The 18779-nt window shown below is 40.8% G+C and overlaps 1 protein-coding gene across 6 annotated transcripts in view; it reads right to left on the bottom strand.

The window, feature by feature from the left end:
* Nucleotides 1-18779, bottom strand: part of MYH11 (myosin heavy chain 11) — a 53399-nt gene that overhangs the window by 931 nt on the left and 33689 nt on the right. For 2 of the 6 annotated variants that reach the window (XM_072935738.1, XM_072935740.1), the window contains 29 exons: nucleotides 18595-18768; nucleotides 18248-18421; nucleotides 17707-17821; nucleotides 16909-17102; nucleotides 16636-16757; nucleotides 16457-16526; nucleotides 16154-16314; nucleotides 15709-15817; nucleotides 14710-14841; nucleotides 14224-14430; nucleotides 13684-13821; nucleotides 12925-13048; nucleotides 12314-12485; nucleotides 11524-11736; nucleotides 11250-11394; nucleotides 10950-11156; nucleotides 10025-10129; nucleotides 9770-9922; nucleotides 9094-9342; nucleotides 8641-8853; nucleotides 7750-7962; nucleotides 6926-7087; nucleotides 6431-6559; nucleotides 5808-5896; nucleotides 5456-5579; nucleotides 5092-5300; nucleotides 4430-4538; nucleotides 3665-3837; nucleotides 2532-2563 (listed from right to left, as the gene is read on the bottom strand). In XM_072935738.1, coding sequence (XP_072791839.1) covers nucleotides 2536-2563; nucleotides 3665-3837; nucleotides 4430-4538; nucleotides 5092-5300; nucleotides 5456-5579; nucleotides 5808-5896; nucleotides 6431-6559; nucleotides 6926-7087; nucleotides 7750-7962; nucleotides 8641-8853; nucleotides 9094-9342; nucleotides 9770-9922; nucleotides 10025-10129; nucleotides 10950-11156; nucleotides 11250-11394; nucleotides 11524-11736; nucleotides 12314-12485; nucleotides 12925-13048; nucleotides 13684-13821; nucleotides 14224-14430; nucleotides 14710-14841; nucleotides 15709-15817; nucleotides 16154-16314; nucleotides 16457-16526; nucleotides 16636-16757; nucleotides 16909-17102; nucleotides 17707-17821; nucleotides 18248-18421; nucleotides 18595-18768 — 4413 coding nt within the window. In that variant the 3' untranslated portion in view covers nucleotides 2532-2535. Of the gene's footprint in view, nucleotides 1-2531; nucleotides 2564-3664; nucleotides 3838-4429; nucleotides 4539-5091; nucleotides 5301-5455; nucleotides 5580-5807; nucleotides 5897-6430; nucleotides 6560-6925; nucleotides 7088-7749; nucleotides 7963-8640; nucleotides 8854-9093; nucleotides 9343-9769; nucleotides 9923-10024; nucleotides 10130-10949; nucleotides 11157-11249; nucleotides 11395-11523; nucleotides 11737-12313; nucleotides 12486-12924; nucleotides 13049-13683; nucleotides 13822-14223; nucleotides 14431-14709; nucleotides 14842-15708; nucleotides 15818-16153; nucleotides 16315-16456; nucleotides 16527-16631; nucleotides 16758-16908; nucleotides 17103-17706; nucleotides 17822-18247; nucleotides 18422-18594; nucleotides 18769-18779 lie in introns of all 6 variants that reach the window. The other 4 variants (XM_072935735.1, XM_072935737.1, XM_072935739.1 and 1 more) reach the window with 3 other exon arrangements.

Genomic DNA, 18779 nt, shown 5'->3' with positions numbered 1-18779 from the left:
CTTGAGTCCTTGTCCTCCTCTAAACAGTCTCATCAGCCCCAGATCACCCCCACTCTTGCCCTCATTTCATTGTTTTCCTCTATGGGAACTGCAACTGAAGGTGCTTGAAAGGAGTGGAGAAAGGGACTGCTCATACACCACAGAGCAATTTGTAGAGAATTCCTGCCCAGCAGTTCCTGCAGGGCCTGGGGCAGTGCTGTGGATGGCAGCAGGCATTTCTGAGCCCACAGTGCACAGGCTGCCCTGGCCAGAGCACCACAGGTGCTGTGGTAGGTGTGACACCCAGGTTCTCAGTAACTCCAGTCTCTTTCCCAGCAGAGGGAGGAAACAGTCATTGCTTTGGAACTGTTGTAACCCAGGGAATGGTGCTTAGCAGTGCAAGTGTCCTACAGGAAATGCTTTTCCCACTTTCTCCCCTTTTCCTCTCCCATCTCCCTCCCATCCCCATATATTTCATAGGCACATCCCAAGGCAGGGACACTTTGGTCCTCAAGGTTAATTTTTGGGGAGGTGTGAGCAAGTGAGACAGATGATGGGTTTGTCCCATGGCCTCCATTGCTAATGTGCTGTAAAGCATTTGTTTTGTGACATGCCTCTCACTTGCCCCTCATTAAGCAAACCTTTGTAAAGGCTTGAGACCACAGATATATGCAATAAAATAAATTCATGATCACTGGATATTGTGCCAAAAATACTAATTTGGTGTTAAATAGATCTGATACTGCACTTTTGGATACAGCAATCATGCCTAAATATTTAAAGGCTCGTCTTGTCCTTGCAAAAGACTAAGCCAGTGCCCTTTCTGAAGCAGCTATTTAAGTCTAAAGTTCAGACTTCCATGGGAGGATAGGGAGGAACATTGGCTGGACTAACTTAGTTCAGAGGCATTAATCTGCATTTCCAAGATGGAAATGGGACATGCAGTCTGTTTTCCATAATTCTGCCCTTAAACTTCAGTGTGAGCTAGCTAATAAAGCTTCATGTAAGACCTGCTGATAATTAACCATGGTTGTTCTGGTGCTGATTGCATGTATTGAACACAGGGGTGTGTCATTTCTGTCTTGGTGTGTGCTTGCCAGGGTCTAACAGCAGGGTCTCTTACTTTACACCAGGAGAGATTTGTTATTATTTAGCAAATAAGTTCTAATTAGGTTAATAAATTTGTTAATTCTTGTTAATTAAGGAAGAGCCCTCCACGCCCTTGGACTTGTGCTGTCTGGACTTGGTTACTCATGAGTCATTTGTGCTGCAGTAATTCACTGAAGTGCTGTAAGAGAATATGGGACTGGAGGGAATAACAGCAAGAGTCTCACCAAAGTGTGCACTACAGCTTTGGCTACAAAGTGAACTCCTTACCATACACTAACCACTTATTAAACTTGCAGTATGCATAAACTTACCAGTTCTTTAAACTGGTATTGGCTCTGTGGGTAAAACCCTTTTGTTTATATCTGTTCCTCTTAAAGAAGTTTATGTGTTTGATAACATTCATGTGGTCATTGGTATTAGTACCTTTAGAACCATATGAGTATCTGGGATGAGCCTTCAGCACCAGTGTTTACTTAGCACCTCTGTATTTAATCTGCCTTTCAACAACTGCTACTGGAGTAACAGTCTTGACTGGAAATATTAGGCTGACTAAAAGGCACATGCAAGGACAAGACATCATCTTTAAATATTTGTGTATTCACATCAAAATCCAGCATATGTAAAATAGAAAATATACAAATATTACAAGGCAATAGCTCTTTAATTTTTGCAGTGCAGGTATTATTCCTGTCTCTAGAGAATGTGCTAATAAGTATAACATAATGCTGTGCTAGGTTACAGTGTCAGCTTTAATGTCTGTGTTCATGCTCTATGTTTTAATACAGTAAACAAGCAATGTAATGTCTGTAAAATAGCTCTGAAAGCCTCAGTAATAACTCTTTGTAAGCAATACAGGCACAGAGTGCTATGTAATGAAAGGCAAGACTTTCTCTTCTGTCTGTGACTGTGTGGTGTGTGATAAATCACATGCAAGTAAGGTCTTCCCAAATCTCAGGTGAATTAGATGGGCTCTTACCTTAGGTCAGCATTACAGTAAGCACAAGAAATACTGTGAAATTCTAATGACATGCTGTGACACTCCATATTCATTAGTCCTTTTAATCCATTTTACTAATCAATGGTGTATTTTATTTGAAAAAAAATTTACTTTTGTGGCAGTGCACAAAGATGATGTGCAAAAAAAAATCATGCAAAAAAAATCAGAGTACTTGCTTAGGTACTCTGATTGTAGAGCTTGTGAGAACGCAATGTTGGTAAGTCTAGGTCAGTACATAACCTACTTGTAGCAAAGATGTATCACTGATGAACAGCTGATTATTGTAGCTAGATTATTGTAATATTTGTCTTTTTTGATAAAACAAATAATTGCCAAGATATCCAAGCCTTCACAGTTTGCAGAAACCTCACAGAATTTTAACCAGGGCCAAAGAAAATGGAAATTTGTGCAATACAAGCTAGCTGCAAAGTTGAAGGCATGGTACCTGCTTAGTCATGCGAAGGTTCCTGTGTCCCTCTGAAACAGAGATATGGGCAGTTACACTAGGCACATGGTCATAATCAGAGGTAGGTAATTACTTTTAAATAATTAAACAAAGTACATTACAGCCAATTACATTACATTTAGAGAAACAAAAATGAGCTATATGATGTTCTATGTAAAAGGGCTGGACACAGCCACTGCTTCATAAAGCAGCCAGGAGCATGTAACTACTCAAGGTGGTGCCAGTGGAAAAGGCTGCTACATCCATAACCCTTCACTTTGAAAGGAATCCACATCCAGTAACACAGAAGCACGTTACTGGTAAATAGTCTGACAAAGTCCTTTGAGAACACAGGTAGACAGGTGCTTGTTTTTCATCTGATGTACTGTTGATCTTGGGTAGAATGCAAAACTGAATGGTATAGTGATGCAAATAGAGCAATTTCTTTATAACTCAAGTCAGCCTCTTTATTTCAGTGAGCTCATGGTTTCAAACCCAGTGAGTGCAGAACTCAGGGATGTAGCTGACTGATCACAGCTTTATCTTTTTCCCATGCAGTTATAACAAGAAAATGCAAAGGGACGTTTTAATCTTTCCTTGGTCTGATGACACTGAATCCCTTAGTGGTGAAGTCCAAAGAGACTTTGGAATAAGATGAATTTAATGTGCTTTGCTTTTTACTGCCTGTGATGTCCAAGACTGTTCACAGTCGTTACATGTGAGCTGTGCATGTGTGAAAGTGTGAAAAGCACAAGCATTTCTACACTTTTGTGACTGCTTCTGTACAAATAGATACAGCCATTATATAAGGGGTGTTTTCAAAAGCAATCAAGCCTAATTCTGTTCCAATTGAAGCCAAAAGGATTTTGATTAGAGAAGAGTAAGGCCTGTGCCATGTTATCACAGCTCATCTCAGCTGAAATCCTGAGGCTGCTGCAGTCTATGAAATGCACTTCACTCCTGACTTGGGCCTTTTGTTCTGAGTGCCAAGCTAACACAAGGAGTGAGAAACTTCGTAGCATTAGCAGTGTCTGTTCCTCACCTGACAGATTTTTTCCCACTTTTGTAGTTCAGCTCTAAATTTCAAGGCTGTCAGTGAGTGGGAAGGGCTATCCCAAACAAGGGTACTCTACCTGAGCTTGCTCTTTAGTGCTGCAACCTCCCGGCCCAGGGCTTCATTGCTCTCAGTGGCTTCATCCAGCTCCCTCTGCAGCTTCCTGCGGTTTGCGTTGATGCGCTGGGACTCTTCCTCAGCCTCCTCCAGCTGCCTCTTCAGCTGCTTGAGCCGTATGTTGCCCTTCTCAGCCTAAAGGGAAATTTCAGAGTAATGCTTTAACTCATAGTGCTTTACATTCCTTGTTTTAATTTCATGCTTCTGTTGAGAGTTGTACTGAAACATGGCCCAAATCAAAGACGGAGGCTTATAGCCTGAAAAGAACTTTGCTTTGTGGAAGCTCATTTTGCTAATGTACATAACTACTGTATACAGACACATTCTCATTGTTTCTTTTTTCTGCATAATCCTACCTCTGCTTTTCAGGCTTGCAGATGGATTTGCATTAGATCAAGCTAAAATTTTAATGTAAAATATTTTCAGCATCTCTGTTCATGTTGCACAAGGGTGTTGTGCACAGTCCTGTATATTGCTGTGCAGTCAGACTGTTGCATCTGGCTGATTAACAAGGACTTGTGCTTTGGTACTTGGTGTAGCATGGAAGAATTATATTGTCCCATCTTTTAGTAATGGACTGTATGGCTCTCCTAGCATAGAATACAAGCATACAGTCTGCTTTCTAGACGGGCATTTGCTTGAGGCACAACATGTAATCTTCCTCTCTTAGGGCAAAACCTAAAAACTCCTGTGCCCTTGAGTAAGAGCCTTGTGACATAGTCTGTACCTGATCTTTGTACTGCTCTGCTTGCTTCCTCTCATCCTCCACCTGCAGCAGTGCATCCTTCAGCTTCTTGTCCTTCTGGCGCATCGTCTTGGCCACTGTCTGCTTCTCTCTGCAATGACAGGGCAGTGTTTGGTGATGTGGAAACTCTACTCTTCACCTGCCTTGGGCTTGTGGTTCATGAAACCAGTACCAAGGACCCCTGTGTTAAAGGTCTTACTGAATTTAACAGGTGAATTCAGGAAAACTTTAAGGAATGTTCTTCTGAGCAAAACAAAACCAAATATATGTCTCTGCTGTATGCTAGAGGTGCTCCAGGAGATGTGTTCTGAAACACAAGGTGATTTCTTGAAGGAATAATCCAACAAGTGTCCAATGTGTTATGGCAGTTAACCTGGCAGAGTCATGGGGCAGTTACTCTAAAATGTAGGGGAGCAGATCCTTGCCTATGGTACCAGTAGAACTTTTCAGCGATAAAATGGATCTTAATCAGAAACTGTAGCAACTCCAGTTACTTGCCATATGTCTCAGAAATGTTAAGTGAGAGACTACCAAATTTAGTGGCACTGAGAGCCTGATACTACAAATCCTACTTGCCTTTATTTATTTTCTGTCTCATTAACTGGAACAATAAATGGACAGTGACGCCCTCGGGAGACCAGTACCTTGCTTCCTGTTCCAATTGCTCTTCGAGAGAAGCAATTTTGGCCTCCAGAGCAGCAATTGTGGCTTTGAATTTGTTCTTCACAGCTCCCTCCATCTCCTGCAGCTTACTCTTTAGCTCTTTGTTCTGCCTCTCCAGCTGCTGCCGAGCGTTTTCGTTCTTCTGTGCAGTTGAGCGCTCTGTTGCCAGCTCATTGTTCAGCTGCTCCGCCTGCAAGGTGGGAAGGGATGCTGACACAAGTGTTGCATGCTTTCAGACAAATGACAGGTGGCAATCTGGGAAGGCAATCCTCCAGATACTCAGAACCACAAGCAGCTTTTGCTGGAATATGAACAGAAAGTGCTGTGTGCTGGAATGAGCTGTACCTGCTGTACTGCTTTCCTCATGCGGTCACCCATTGCCTCTATGTTGCTTTGCTCCTCTTCCAGCTCTTCCTCCAGCTGGGCAATTCTTGCCTCCAGGCGCCGTTTCTCATCCTGAAGGCTTGTCCTGGAAATTTAAATTTAAAAAGTGAGTTCTTATGGCTCTGACCATATGTTATGATTGTATTATGAACTGCCAGTAGTTCAGAAAAGAACTAGATATTTCAATGGAAGTAGTCATATGTGTGCATGTTGTCTTGTCAAGACCAGATGGCTGCTGGGAACAGAACAAAACTTCTCTTGACAGCATTAGTAGCACGTTCAGAGCCACGTGTGGAATTTGGTGTATTCCTACCTTCCAGAGGCAGCGCTTGCAAGTTCTTCTGCCATCTCTTCTTTCTCCTGGTCTGCTTGTTTGCGAGCTCTTTCTGCAGCAGCCAGGTCCTAGGGAAATGGAAAAAGCAGCATAGTAAAGAAATGAGTGAATGTTCAAATAGTTAACAGTATGATTCAGAGGACTGTAAATTTTCTAAAGCTGGTATGAAATGGGTTGTCTTGTTAACAGAATAAATTCTTGTCATGTCATAAATCCTAGGGAAGTACAATGCAATACAATTTATCCAGCCTGTCAGCAGGTTTCTATTTTATTTGTTTTAGTCACAAGATGGCCATTTAATACAGGTAGGAATAAAAGCACTAAGCCCTCAAGAATTTATTGCTGTTGAAAACAATTTGTGTTGGATTGTACAGTTCATTTCCCTTTAAGGCTGGTGATCTGTACCTTCTTCCAAGGTGATTTTTTAACTCAGTCTGACTGTGCTCAAATGTAGATCCAACAGCTTTAGTGGAGTGTGTGGGGCAACATGGAACTTGTTACAAGTTCAGTCCCTAAGATTAGATTACTTCAGTGCCAGTTCTGTTTTGCTACTGAAGGCCATGTGTAATCTCCTTCATTCTGCTGTAGGTTTCCCACTTTACCTCCTGAAGCTGCATGAGTTCTGCTTCCAAACTCTTTGCTTTCTTCTCATTTTCTCTGGCTGTAGCAAATATTTCTTCTCTGGCAGCCCGTGCATCATCCAGCTCTCGTTGGTAGTCCTTCATCTGAGCCTTGTTGAAAAGAATAACAAATTTGTTACGATTTCAGTAGAAAGAAAGCTGGATGTAACAGAACACATACACATTTACATTGTCATAATGCTGCTGAAGTTATATTTTCTGCAGAGGTCTGGTAGCACATGTTGCAAAGATCTGAAATGCTATTCCAAGGAGGGCAATGCTTCCACTTGAACACTGCATCTTTTGTAATGCCTATTGTCCATATGTCCTCTGAATATTTGAGTATGTGTAGAGTCTTAATGTTTCTGATTAAGAAATTGTTTACTTGGGCATAAAGTTCACAGATGTCACCTAACATCTGTATTGTGGTTGTATAAGACACAGCAGTGGGAAAAACTGTATTTTGGGGTTACTTACCTGTAATTTACGAAGTTGTTTGATGGCTTCTTCCCGACCTTTGTTAGCAGAGTCAGCCTGGCTCTCCAGGTCTTTGACATCCATCTCCAGCTTCTTTTTGGCAGCAGCTGCCAGGGCACGTTGCTTCCGCTCATCTTCCAGTTCTGTTTCATATTCATGGAGCTGATCATTAAGGAAAGCAAGTTCAGTTTAGCAAAGTCCTTGGGGACTCTCAAACACTGTGTCTGAATAGTGTGTACAGACCCCATATCTCTGTTAACTGTGATTTCCCTGGCAGTTTCCAGGGATTTCCATTTTGGGACAAAATTAAAAGTTTTTGAAAGGACAATTTGGGTCCTGTATTCATGGAAATGTGTGTTACAAGATGATGACTACAGCAGTTGTCCTTGCTGTTACAACACTTCTGTGCAAGTAAGTTTTATCCTGTTTTCATCTCCAGTGCTTTTGCATGCATTCAGTGTACCTTGGGAAGACAGATGTATTAGAAGTTGTCTTTTTCCACTTGCACTGAGAATACAGGGCAGGTGGTTCTGACTATGTCAGAAATAACAGTTCATATGTTTTATACTATATTGGTTGTAGAGTTAAGCAGCTACATTTGTTGATAACTGTACATCTGCTACTGAAACAGGGAACCTCCCCCTACCTTCTTTAGTACAATAACCATTTTCTTCTTCTTTTTGTTTTTTTAATCACCAAGTTCAAGGCAATGTAATGCTTTTTTTTTTCATTATAGGTAGTGAGGTGCTTTAATAATGGCATTAGGTTGGGGCCTTTCAACTGGCTTGGTTAGATATTTACAAAGGCAGAGTTGGGAATGGTACCTGTCTGAGGAGTTGTCTTTTCTTCTCCTCATTCTGTTCATCTCTGGCTTGTAAATCTCTTTCAAACTGGCCTTTCAGGGCCTGCATATTAACTTCCAACCTGAGTTTGGCATCTTCTGCAGCCTGTAGCTCATCCTCTAGCTCTTCTAGTTGTGTCTTCATCTCTTCTACTTGCTGTTCAAGGGTCCGTTTAGATTTCTCCAATTCATGGACCTTTCAAGCAATGAGAATTTAATAGATTTGTTATAAGAAATAAGAATAACTCTAGTTATACACAGTATATCTGCAGTATAGGCCACATTTGAAATGATCAGGTGTGGACAATGAATAAACTAATTTACACTGAAAATGCTAAATTAGTTTTATTTTGTACTTGCAAAACTGTCTTAAAATAATGAGATTCTCTTTATCCCAATCTTTTGTTTTTCATCTAGTAAAATATCATAATTTAATTTATTTAGTATTAGAAGTAGTATAATCATGTGCCTGTAATAAAAGAAGTGATTGGCAATGCAGAAATGGAAATTTGCTGCAGTTATGTAAGTAAATATAAGGCAGGTGGCAAAGTCCAATATAACTAATAAAATAAGATTTGCAGAGTTTACAATTTGAAAGAAGTGTAATAAACTAATACATTATTTAGAAATCAGTTAGAATCTTCTTCATACTTGAAGTCATGTTAAAAACAAACATAGCCTACAGTTACTAAGTTGCTAAGTCCCTTGAAAGTTTGGACACAAATGAAATAACCTTTGAATTTTGTATGAAATATCTGACCTTGCCGAATGATTTGTGTGCTGCTGAGAATTTCCCACACTGAAAACAATTATATCTTTTTTAGCTGCTATTTTAAGTTATTGTTGTGGAGTTTGTTCTAAGGCCAAAACTTACATTCTTGCCAACATCATCTTTGGAGCTAACAAGATCTTCCATTTCAGCTTTCAACATTTTGTTTGTTCTCTCCAGTTCTTCTTTGGCTTCCAAAGCCTCTTCAAGTGCTCGAGCCAATGACAGAGCCTTTGTTTCCTTTTCTCTAGCTTCAGCTTCTGCTCTGTCCCTTTCATCTGCATATTTTGAGGAGATGTTCTTCTCTTCAGCTAGCATCTGTGAAAAGGTTGTGTCAATACAGTAGGTCATTAGTAATGGGCTTTTCTACTGCAGCTGCCTTGTCAGTTGTTAATGACTGAGAAGAATCTCTGCTTTTGATAAATGCACATAAATACAAAATTAACAATTTTTTGTATAATTAAATTTTAGTTAATTTTTTTGTCCCCTTGTCCCAGTGGACACTCTGTGAGCTCCAGACCGCTGATAACACAGCAAGGGAGAATCTGAAGTCCGTACCTGATCAAACTTCTTCTGTTTTTTCTCCAGGTTAGAGACCAGCTGACGCTGGTTGTCCAAGTCCACCACCAGGTCATCCAGCTCCTGCTGGAGTCTGTTCTTGGTTTTTTCCAGTTTGTCATAAGAAGCAGCCTTTTCCTCAAACTGTTGTGTGAGACTTTCAATTTCTTTCTGAAGTTTCTTTTTGCCTTCTTCCATGAATTCTACTGTGGTGGTAAATTCCTGTATCTTCTTCTTAGAGTCAGAGAGCTGAAATTTGAATTCAGAGGACAAATCTTTGTAGCTGTGCCAACAAAACTTGTCAGAGAGACAAAAACTTGGCCAGAAGACAGCTAAGAGCTGGAGCTTTCCTAGTTTGACCCATGTGAAGTTGGTGATAGTTACCCATCACCCAGCCTTCTTAAAAGGAGGCAGCACAGACCTAGGATGCACATACAGGCCTTGTGTGCAAGACTATGTGTGGAGCTACCTTGCATTTGTACCTGTCCTAGGGATGACATTTTAAAGGACAGGGCAACTGCTGCCTCCATTGTGGAGCACCACTGGTGCCATCTGGGCTAACAGCACAAATTCCCTGAAGGTCCGTGTGCTGTGCCAGGATAATTCTACAGATCCTCTGGAATTGCCAACACAGCTCTCAGTGATGGAGCTAATGATTTAACTATGGCAGTTGTACCTGTATTGTCAGTGTTGAAATATGTCTCTCCAGATTTTGTTTTGCTTCTACTTCTTCATCCAACTGCTCCTGCAAGCTGTTCTTGTCATCCTCCAGCTGGCGGAGCTTGGTGGACACATTTAGCTTCTGCCGCGTTTCCTCCTGAAGCAGCTCCTGCAGTCACCACATCAATTGGCAAGACAGTCATTAGTTTGGGTCTTTTTATTGTGCATTTTAGGAATATTGTTGGTGAGCTGATCTTGGTTGCAAGTTTACCTGTGTATCTTGTAGCTGAGATCCTAAGGCTGCAACATCTTTGGTCAATTTGATATTTTTGCTTTCTGCTTCATTGAGCAAACTGGTGACATTTTCAACCTCCACCTGTGAGATGCCACAGAGAATAAACTCAGTTATTTTGCAAAGCTTTGAAATCTTCCTTAAACTTTACTTTCCTTGGATTTGTCTGAAATCTTATCTAATGCAATTTTTTACTAGTTTACCATAGTATTTATTATTCCATAGCTAGTCATATTCATAAAGCAATAATAATATGTTTTTTGCAATGAACTGCAAAGGAGAATGGGGATTTTTGATGGATTTTCCTTTCTCTTCCCAAGTTTGTCAGAAGTTTATGCATTTGATTATTTTTTCTTATTTATTCACCAGCTTAAAATAATAAAGCAAAGCTTACTGCAGCTATGAAAAAGAGGTAACAATAAGCTTGATTAGTATATCTGGACATTGAACATCAACCAGAGAACCATTTAAAATGATCTTTAGTTATTTCTTAATCTGTAGCTAAGTGAGCATTCTCATTTTGTTGTCATCTTTTCTAAGCACATGTGTTTAATAGCTGTATAATACATTTCCAAAAGCCACACACCTGTCAATCTTCCCTACCACCCAAAAATGAACTAACAGATAGAAACTGTCAGATCTGCATGATGGTCACTGAATCAGTGATGGCATTGCAGACTGCAACACATACAGAGGGGTGGTGAGACTAAAAGCTCCCAGTTCCATGAGATGGAGTGGTTGTAATTGATTAATTGTGTGATAATTGAGGTAGGAGTTTAAGGTGACCAAAAATGAGCATTTTGGCTGCAGGGCCATAATTCCTCTAGATACACCCTCACAGGACAGCATAAACTGGGCTTCTCAGTCCCATGGTGTCACAGCAAAGCATCAAACTCCTTCCTACCTGTAATTTATGGACTTTTTCATTGAGTTCTGTCCGAACACGCTCTCCCTCAGTGTATTTGGACTGTAAATCCTGCAGCTGTACTTCCAGCTTCTTCTTCTTGTGCTCCACATCTTGTTTGGCCTGATTCAGGCTCCTGACTTCATTAGCCAGATCAGCATTGTCTTTCTCCAGTGACTGTTTGGTCTTATCCAGGTTTGCTTTAGCCTACAAACATGTGAAGAAGTGAATAATGGTGATTTATAAGAGGAAATTGTGATATCTAGGAGGTAATTTTCAGTGAGATGGATTTCTGTTTACCCGTTTAAATTGTTCCAGCTGCTCTGTGAGCTCTTCCACAGCCTGAGTGTGCTTTTGCCTCATCTCCTGAACCTGGGCTTCATGAGTTCGAGTCTCCTCCTCCAGGGCTCTCTTCAGCACTGTGACCTCCTGTTCACGCTTTGCTCTGGAAGGTGACACACATCAGTGGAGCAGCAGCAGATAAGAACATTCCAGCCCTACTGCAGTGCCAGTGGGCAGTATTGTACCAAGCTTGGTGACATTCCTTTCTGCCCCTTGTGCAACATATCCATACCTGAGCTCCTGCTGGGTGGCTGTGGTATCCAAAGTATCCTCAAGCTCTGTCTTAAGAGCCTCCAGCTCTTCACCGAGGTCTCTCTTTTGCTTTTCTGCTTTGTTTCTTGCAGCTTTTTCAGACTCCAAGTCTTCCTGGAGATCAGAAATTACAGATTCCAATTCTCGGATCTTCTTGAGGGCGTTGTTCTTCTGAGTAGTTTCATCTTCAAGCCTTTTTGAAAAAAGAGTGTTTCATTTTGGAAATTAAAAAAAGTAATAACTATTTCACTTTGTGGAAGTCCGTATACACTAAAGATTTATAAGTTCTGTGCATGAAAGTGCCAAAGAAAGGGAGACTGATGCAAAAAAGGTCAGACAGCTGTACTTTAGCTGGATGCAATGTCTGGAGATGCTTAATCAGTTGATTCAGCAAGTTTTGGTTGAGTGTTTTCCCTCCTAAATTTATACAGAAAATCCACTGAGATTCTGGAGTGGATCAAGATCAGACTCTTTATGAATTTTTGCCTACTGCCTATGAAGTAGATTGTTACATTTCATTGTACTTGACAGCACTGCCCTTGCCTATGGGAAGAGGAGTTTTCATTGATACCTGGAGGTAATTTAATAAAATAGATTACTGGTCTATGGACAAGCAATAGTGTAATTATTTTTCACAAAAGGACATTTGGAAAATGGGGAAGCACACAGAGGGGATGAAGATTCATGGCAGGAACTTCTCAGTGTCTGGGAAGGGGCAAGATGAGTTCCAGCCTGGGCTTTCCACCATGTGCAGACCCAGGAGTGAATACCTGGCCAGAGCAGCCTGCAGCTCTTCCTCCTTCTTGGCCAGTTGTGCCTTCAGGTCAGCAATTTGTGCCTGGAGCTCTGCAATCTGCTCATGCAGATCATTTGCCTCCCCTTCCAGCTTCCTCTTAACTTTGTCCAGTTCTTGTCTGCTCTTCTCTTCCTTCTTCAGCCGCACTGGAAAAGGAGAGATTTTGGTCACCAGACTGTAGTAGTGCCAGGAGCCATTAATCTGATCTCAAACTTAGGCAAAAAATGGTTCTGGCCTCCAGTGTGGCCATGCATTTAACTACAAGTCACTGTGTTTTTGAAGCAACATGCAATGCCTTATATCTAGCCATCCTAAAGAATAATTTCTTTATCTTTCTCCAACAGAAACACTTTCCCCCCTCATTTTTCTCTTTACGCTTTTATATATAACAAATTAAAAGTTTCTGTTGTTTGGCACCATAGGGATTTGGTGATTATCACCAAACTGAGTTCAGCATAACAAAATTGGAAATACCCCACAGAATTTTAAAAAGTTCTCTCCAGATTCTATTTAGGTTTTTTTGTTCTGTGCCAAGGAAAAAGAAGAAATTCTACAAAACCCCCAATAAACTATTGTTCGTGTTACCTTCAAGTTCAGAAATCATAGATTCATGTTTGTTCTTGAGCTTTGTAAGATTTTTGGCTTTTTCTTCTTCTTCTGCAAGATTTGTTGTTAGATCACTTATTCTTTCCTCAAGTTGTTTTCTTTCCTTAAGAAAAATAAAATACTTCTGTTAGCAAACATGTCTGTCATTGGTGAACATAAATCAACTCTTTGCCAACCAAAAATATCCAAGAGACTGTCCTTTTATGCTGTATTTCTTGAGAGTGTAACAATACATTTCAATTTTTCAGTTACAGAGGAGCTGTGGAGTGGTGTCTAGGACTTCTATGTTCTCTAAGCTGCTGCTCTTAGAATCTTGTGCTCTCTCTGATGGCTCCAGTTTACAGGAGCATTCTCTTTTAAAAAGTACTGGAAGACATTCTTAACTTCCAATTTTGATCATGAAGTTTTGTTGAAATTAGTTGAAAACCAAGAGAATTATTTAGTCTGCTCTTGGGCAGGAAGACATGTCTTCCACTGATTGTACTTGGCTGCTGTAAATATTTTGCTTGAAAATATTATTGCTACAGCAGATCTCAAAAATAGTGCTTTTACACAATTTTGAATTGTTTAAATGAGCACAGAAAAATTATCAGAAATGCATTTGATACAGGCTGGATATGTGAAACTGTACATCCATGAGATCAGATAGTCAAGAGTATTCTTGCTGTTCTAGTGGAAGAGAAGATTTTCTCTCAGCTTTCACTGTTTTCAGAGTAAGAAAGTGGACCCAGAATTCACCTTGCTTAGCTTGTTATTCTGATCTTCCATTATCAGGATATCATCTTCCATTTTCTTTATCTTGCTATCTGCTGCTACTTTTTCAAGTTGCAGTTTCTGCCTTGCAGCTTCTTCTTCTTCCAGCTGCTCCTCAAGGTCCTTTAGGGGGGAAAAAGAAACCCACAAAACATGAATTCTAGAAATAAAATACTACTTCTACAGTTCTTAAGAAATGCTTAATACTTATTACTGCATGTTGTAAACTTTGTTGTTTTTATTAAGAACTAGACAATCTGTAATAGTTGACAATATAGAAGGAAAGATTTGTTAATATTTTAGATAAAAGATTAGGGTTAAGATGAGGAAGAAGAGAGCTCTGGAGGAAAGAGCATCAATTGATTGTCCTTCCTACAGTAGCACAGACATACATCCTGCAGCGGGTTGTGCAGCAAGCACTCCTAGGATAGGAGGTTTTCTCCTAGGATCTGAGGTTTTTCTGTCTCTGTTGTGTCCCAGTGAGATCCAAATTATTGGTTGTATTTGTCACTTGTCTCTCCTTACCAGCATTTGTTGTTGCATCTTTTTCTTCTCTGCCTGCAGCTGCTGGCTGCGCTCCTCCTCCTCCTCAATTCTGGCTTCCATCTCATGCAGGACCTCTTCCAGCTCTTGTTTCTTAGCAGCTAAACGGACTCTCATCTCCTCAGCCTCAGCATACAGCTCAGTTTCTGCCTGAAGCTGCTCTGCCAGGAGGTTCTTCTCTTCAACAAGCTGCACAAAATAAAATGGAGAGGAAGTTAAGGCTTGGAGTGCAAGTTGGTTGTTTTACTGGGCATCCTGGGGTACAGGCAGGCAGCTCCACCACACATTCTTGTGTGGATGTTGGGCCTTTACTGAAGTGACTGGGAGCTTGTCTGCACTGCCCTTCTGCTCTGGACCATTGCTATGAAGACAATCATGAGTGCAAAGGAGAGAGACACTAATTGTAACAGCTTCTAGACATGGTAAAAGAACAGGTAGTGTTTTCCAGAGGCTCTGAGTGTAAATCACCTGTGAGTGTTTCTGTTCCAGCTCCTTCAATTCACTCTCTGCTTTTTCTTGTCTTTCTTTAGTTTTCTGCAGTTCTTCATCCTTGGCCTGCATTTCTTCCTCTTGACGGGTGACTTGCAGCAGTGGCTTCACCTGGGAAGGGAAAGGTTTTTTAAAGAATGTTTCCTGTCAGTGTTTGTGTTGCTGAGCATGGTGCTTCAAGGACTGACTGGGACTAATGGTAGTGCTGTCACTGCTCAGGACTGGACAGATACTGTCCAGCCAAGGTTGATGGGAGCATCTGTAAAGCCCCAAGCCTTAGCAGTGTAGGCTGTCTCTGTGTTTATTCTTGGGGCCTTGCGAGCACCTCTGATGGTGTCACTTTTGAAATGTCTCTAGGCCTATTTTCATCCCTTGATAATGTGCAAAAGTTACATCTGCACAGAAGGCAATGTGCACACACAACTGTGTGTTATTGCCTGTTTCTGGTTGCAGAGGAGGTTGCTATCAATCCAAGTAGGAAAAGTTTTCTGAATCCAGACTGAAGGCCATTCTTGAAACACCTGAGCCTCTTTGAAAGGAAAATAGACTTAATTTGCATGAGTTCACAGCAGGAAGATGTTTAGTGTCCTAGCTAGGAATTCCCAAGCTACTTGGTTCCCCATAGATGTATCACTCTAGATGTTTGGAAAATTTGTTTTACTCAGTGTTCTCATTATCCACCTCTGTGAAATTATTTCATTTTGTGGCAGTTATAAAAGTCTCCAAGCATGCAAAATCTTATGAATTTCTGCCTAACTAGATTGTTTTCTTCTCAAGTTAGAACTACCTTTAATGTTAATGGCATTATAGAACTGTCCAGAGTATCTCTAACCCCAGATTTTGTGAAACTAATGAGACTCTTTTCGCCAGCTGCACTGGACTTTGGAACAAGGAGTGTGCCTGACAAGAGGTATCTTGGCATCATGTGCATTTCATTTCTTTTGGAAAACTTGAGATTTACTGATAGCAGTCACTCACTTTAGTAAACAGTCTCCACCACTGCCAGTTCCTCAGCTTCAGGTAGGCAGCACAATTTCTTTGGATAACCTTCATTGCAGTCAGCTGTTGCTGTCTCTTGGCAAAGGCTCTGTGATTAAAAACACAAAGCAAATTGGTTCAGTCTGAGAACAGAAGGTGTTTGCAGGGTACCTATCTTAAGCAAAGAAACTCTGGCATGAGGGTCTGCTGATGAGCCGCATGGTTTGGGGAGTCAGGCACAAATTCTTTTGTTGCTTTAACAATGCCTGTGCTTTCCTGAGGAAAGGTGATAACTCTGGTTAACTGTCTGGTATTTTATTTTAGTTTTTTGTCTGTTTGCATTCCATGGATAGGCACAGATTTATAGTTTGTTATATGGAACACTAAAGGCCCCTGCAGATACTCTGCTGCAGAAAACATTCTATTTGTCAGCACATATTCTTACTTTCTTGCTAGGTAGCCCCGGGACATAGCTTGGAAGGTGATAATCACATCTGTGATCTTCAGGTCTCTCTCTTCTTCCAGGTGAGCCAGAACACCAGTTCTGAAGAAGATTTTACTCTGTCCAATTCTGTACAAGTTGGGATCAAGCTCTAGAGCTTTAATCTGGAGGAAAACAGGGATATTTTTTAACTCCAGTATTAAGGTTTAGGGTACTAAAAATCACTTCTCATTTCTGTTCAGTCTCAATGCTTTTATATAAGAAGTATAGGCCTGATTATAATAGGATCAAAAATGCTTTCCTCACCATGAGTATGCAAGCTTGCTTTCCATCCATGAATCCTTTAGGAATGGCATTTGCAGCGAGAATTTCATATCTGCCAAAAGATGGTTATGTTAGGGAGGTTGAAATGCACTGGGTGGTTTTGTACAGACAGCCAGGAGGTCCAGCCTGCCAAAGGCAGAGCTGGGGCTGAGGGCTCGTACCGCTGGCGGAACTCCTGGAAGACGATCCTGTTGGGGAATCCCTGCCGGCAGATACGGATCCCTTCCAGGACACCATTGCAGCGCAACTGCTCCAGCACTAAATGGGCGTCAAGTTTACCAGACTGCAAAGGGAACAGAAGGTATTTTTAGCACAGATTTACAAAAACGTTACCATCCACATGTCTGTGTTTGAAGACATCGTTCAGCTCTGCCACGTGCAGTGAGCAGCTCAACAGCAGTAATGTGCCAGGAATCTGAGCATCTGAAATTTACCCTTTTTTCATGATTTGGAATGATGCAGCGGACAAAGTTGGGATTGGTATTCCTTAGGGTGGTCATCAGTTTGGTCAGCTGCTCCTTATAGAGTTGTCCAACGGTACGGAACATGCCTTTCTTGGTTTTTGAAGAACTGGGGAGTGAGCTTTCACTCATCTTGGCCATTTGGTCCAGCCCAACTATACGGTCCACTGAAATGGAAAAGAAAGAATGGAACTGTTAATATAAACTCTCCTTGCCTCACATCACACTCGTCACTGCCACTGTTACACTGCAGGTTGCCAAACAGGACAGGTATATTTTTTATGCAATAGAAACATTCTGACAAATGTACTAGAAGTTCTCCTAGGTAAATAGGCTGCTTCTGTCAAAGATGAAAATGTGGATTTTGTTAAGTAGTGACAGAATGGAGCAACTGAATATCCAGAATATATTTTATTATGTCCATGAATTAAATAGAACTCCACAGTGCATACATGAGAGGCTTCATAAAGCCTAACAATAACCTGTATTAAATATGTACATTTTACATATTCAGAAACATTTAAACAGTGTAATGAATAATTTTTATTCTGTTACTGAATAATATTAAGAAAGTTTTTTGATAGTGCTTAAAACTCTCTAATGATGTTTTTCATTAATGATGTCTTTAGAATACATTATTCTTATGTCTTAGTTCTTCTATGTTTATCATGTTCACACTTGTGTGCTGCCAGCAAGGGATGGCTGTCAAAAAGTTCTGATAGGAGTTTCTCCCTTTAAACCAAATCACTGATTTAGAGTTGTGATTCATACCATCCTTCCAAAGGTCTGCTACAAATTTGTCTGAAGACTGGTTCAGCAGAGAAGTCACGTTGTCATTTAGTGGATCCATGTTCTTTGTCAGCCAGGCAGTTGCATTGTAGGTAACCTGCAGGGAACAGTGAGTGCTACATCAAAAATTTGTTCTTGATAAGAAATCTGGAGTGTCCAAGAACACAGGGCACTGTATTCACAAAATCAGACAAATAATGTGCAAAGATTTCTAGGGTCAAGAGTTGAGTATTTATTCTCACATGTACTAATGTCTTTAAAAAGTCTGCTTGCTAGAAAAGAATCCAAATTACTTGGATTTTCAATAACCTCAGTGATGGCATTTTTTGTTTTCTTGTAAACTTAGCACAACAATGATTTGGAAATCTTATTTCATGTGTTGTGTAATTAAAGCACTTAATAAGCACATTTCATAATTAAAGCCATATCTCATCAATGCAGATACCAGAATGTTTCTCTTTGATCCCTTGGGTGTCAAAGAACCAAAGTTCTCTAAGTCAAAATAGCTCAATCTGTCCAGTACCTTTCCTGCATAGTGCATTATACAGAACTCTGTTTTGTCTTTGAGTTGCTTTGGCTTCTGGAATTTGGGATGGTTGCCTTGTTCTTGAATTAGTTTCTCCACAAAGGATGTGTCAGTAGCCTTGGGGAACCAGCACTCTTCATCCAGCAGAGCCAGGACACCGGGAGGGTTGGTCTGCAATGGGAGTGGTATCGGATCAGAATCATCACAAACAGAGGCACAGAGAGAGCACCACCTTCCTCACCCCTGAGGTTACAGATCCTTCCAGGAAATAAAGGAAAGTGTCTCTTGTACTGGCACATAACTGATACCTCTGAAGTATCCCACCTACAGAGAGACAATCTTACTGGTCTTTCGATCAGCTCAATGCAAGGCTGCAGGTCCAGGCCAAAGTCAATGAAATTCCATTCAATGCCCTCTCGCTGGTATTCCTCTTGCTCCAGTATAAACATAGTGTGGTTGAAAAGCTGCTGAAGTTTCTCATTAGTGTAGTTGATGCACAGCTGCTCAAAGGAATTGATCTGTGAAGAGG

Source organism: Taeniopygia guttata, chromosome 14, assembly GCF_048771995.1.
Source record: "Taeniopygia guttata chromosome 14, bTaeGut7.mat, whole genome shotgun sequence".
Classification (NCBI taxonomy): domain Eukaryota; kingdom Metazoa; phylum Chordata; class Aves; order Passeriformes; family Estrildidae; genus Taeniopygia; species Taeniopygia guttata.
This window is presented reverse-complemented; position numbering and strand designations above follow the sequence as displayed.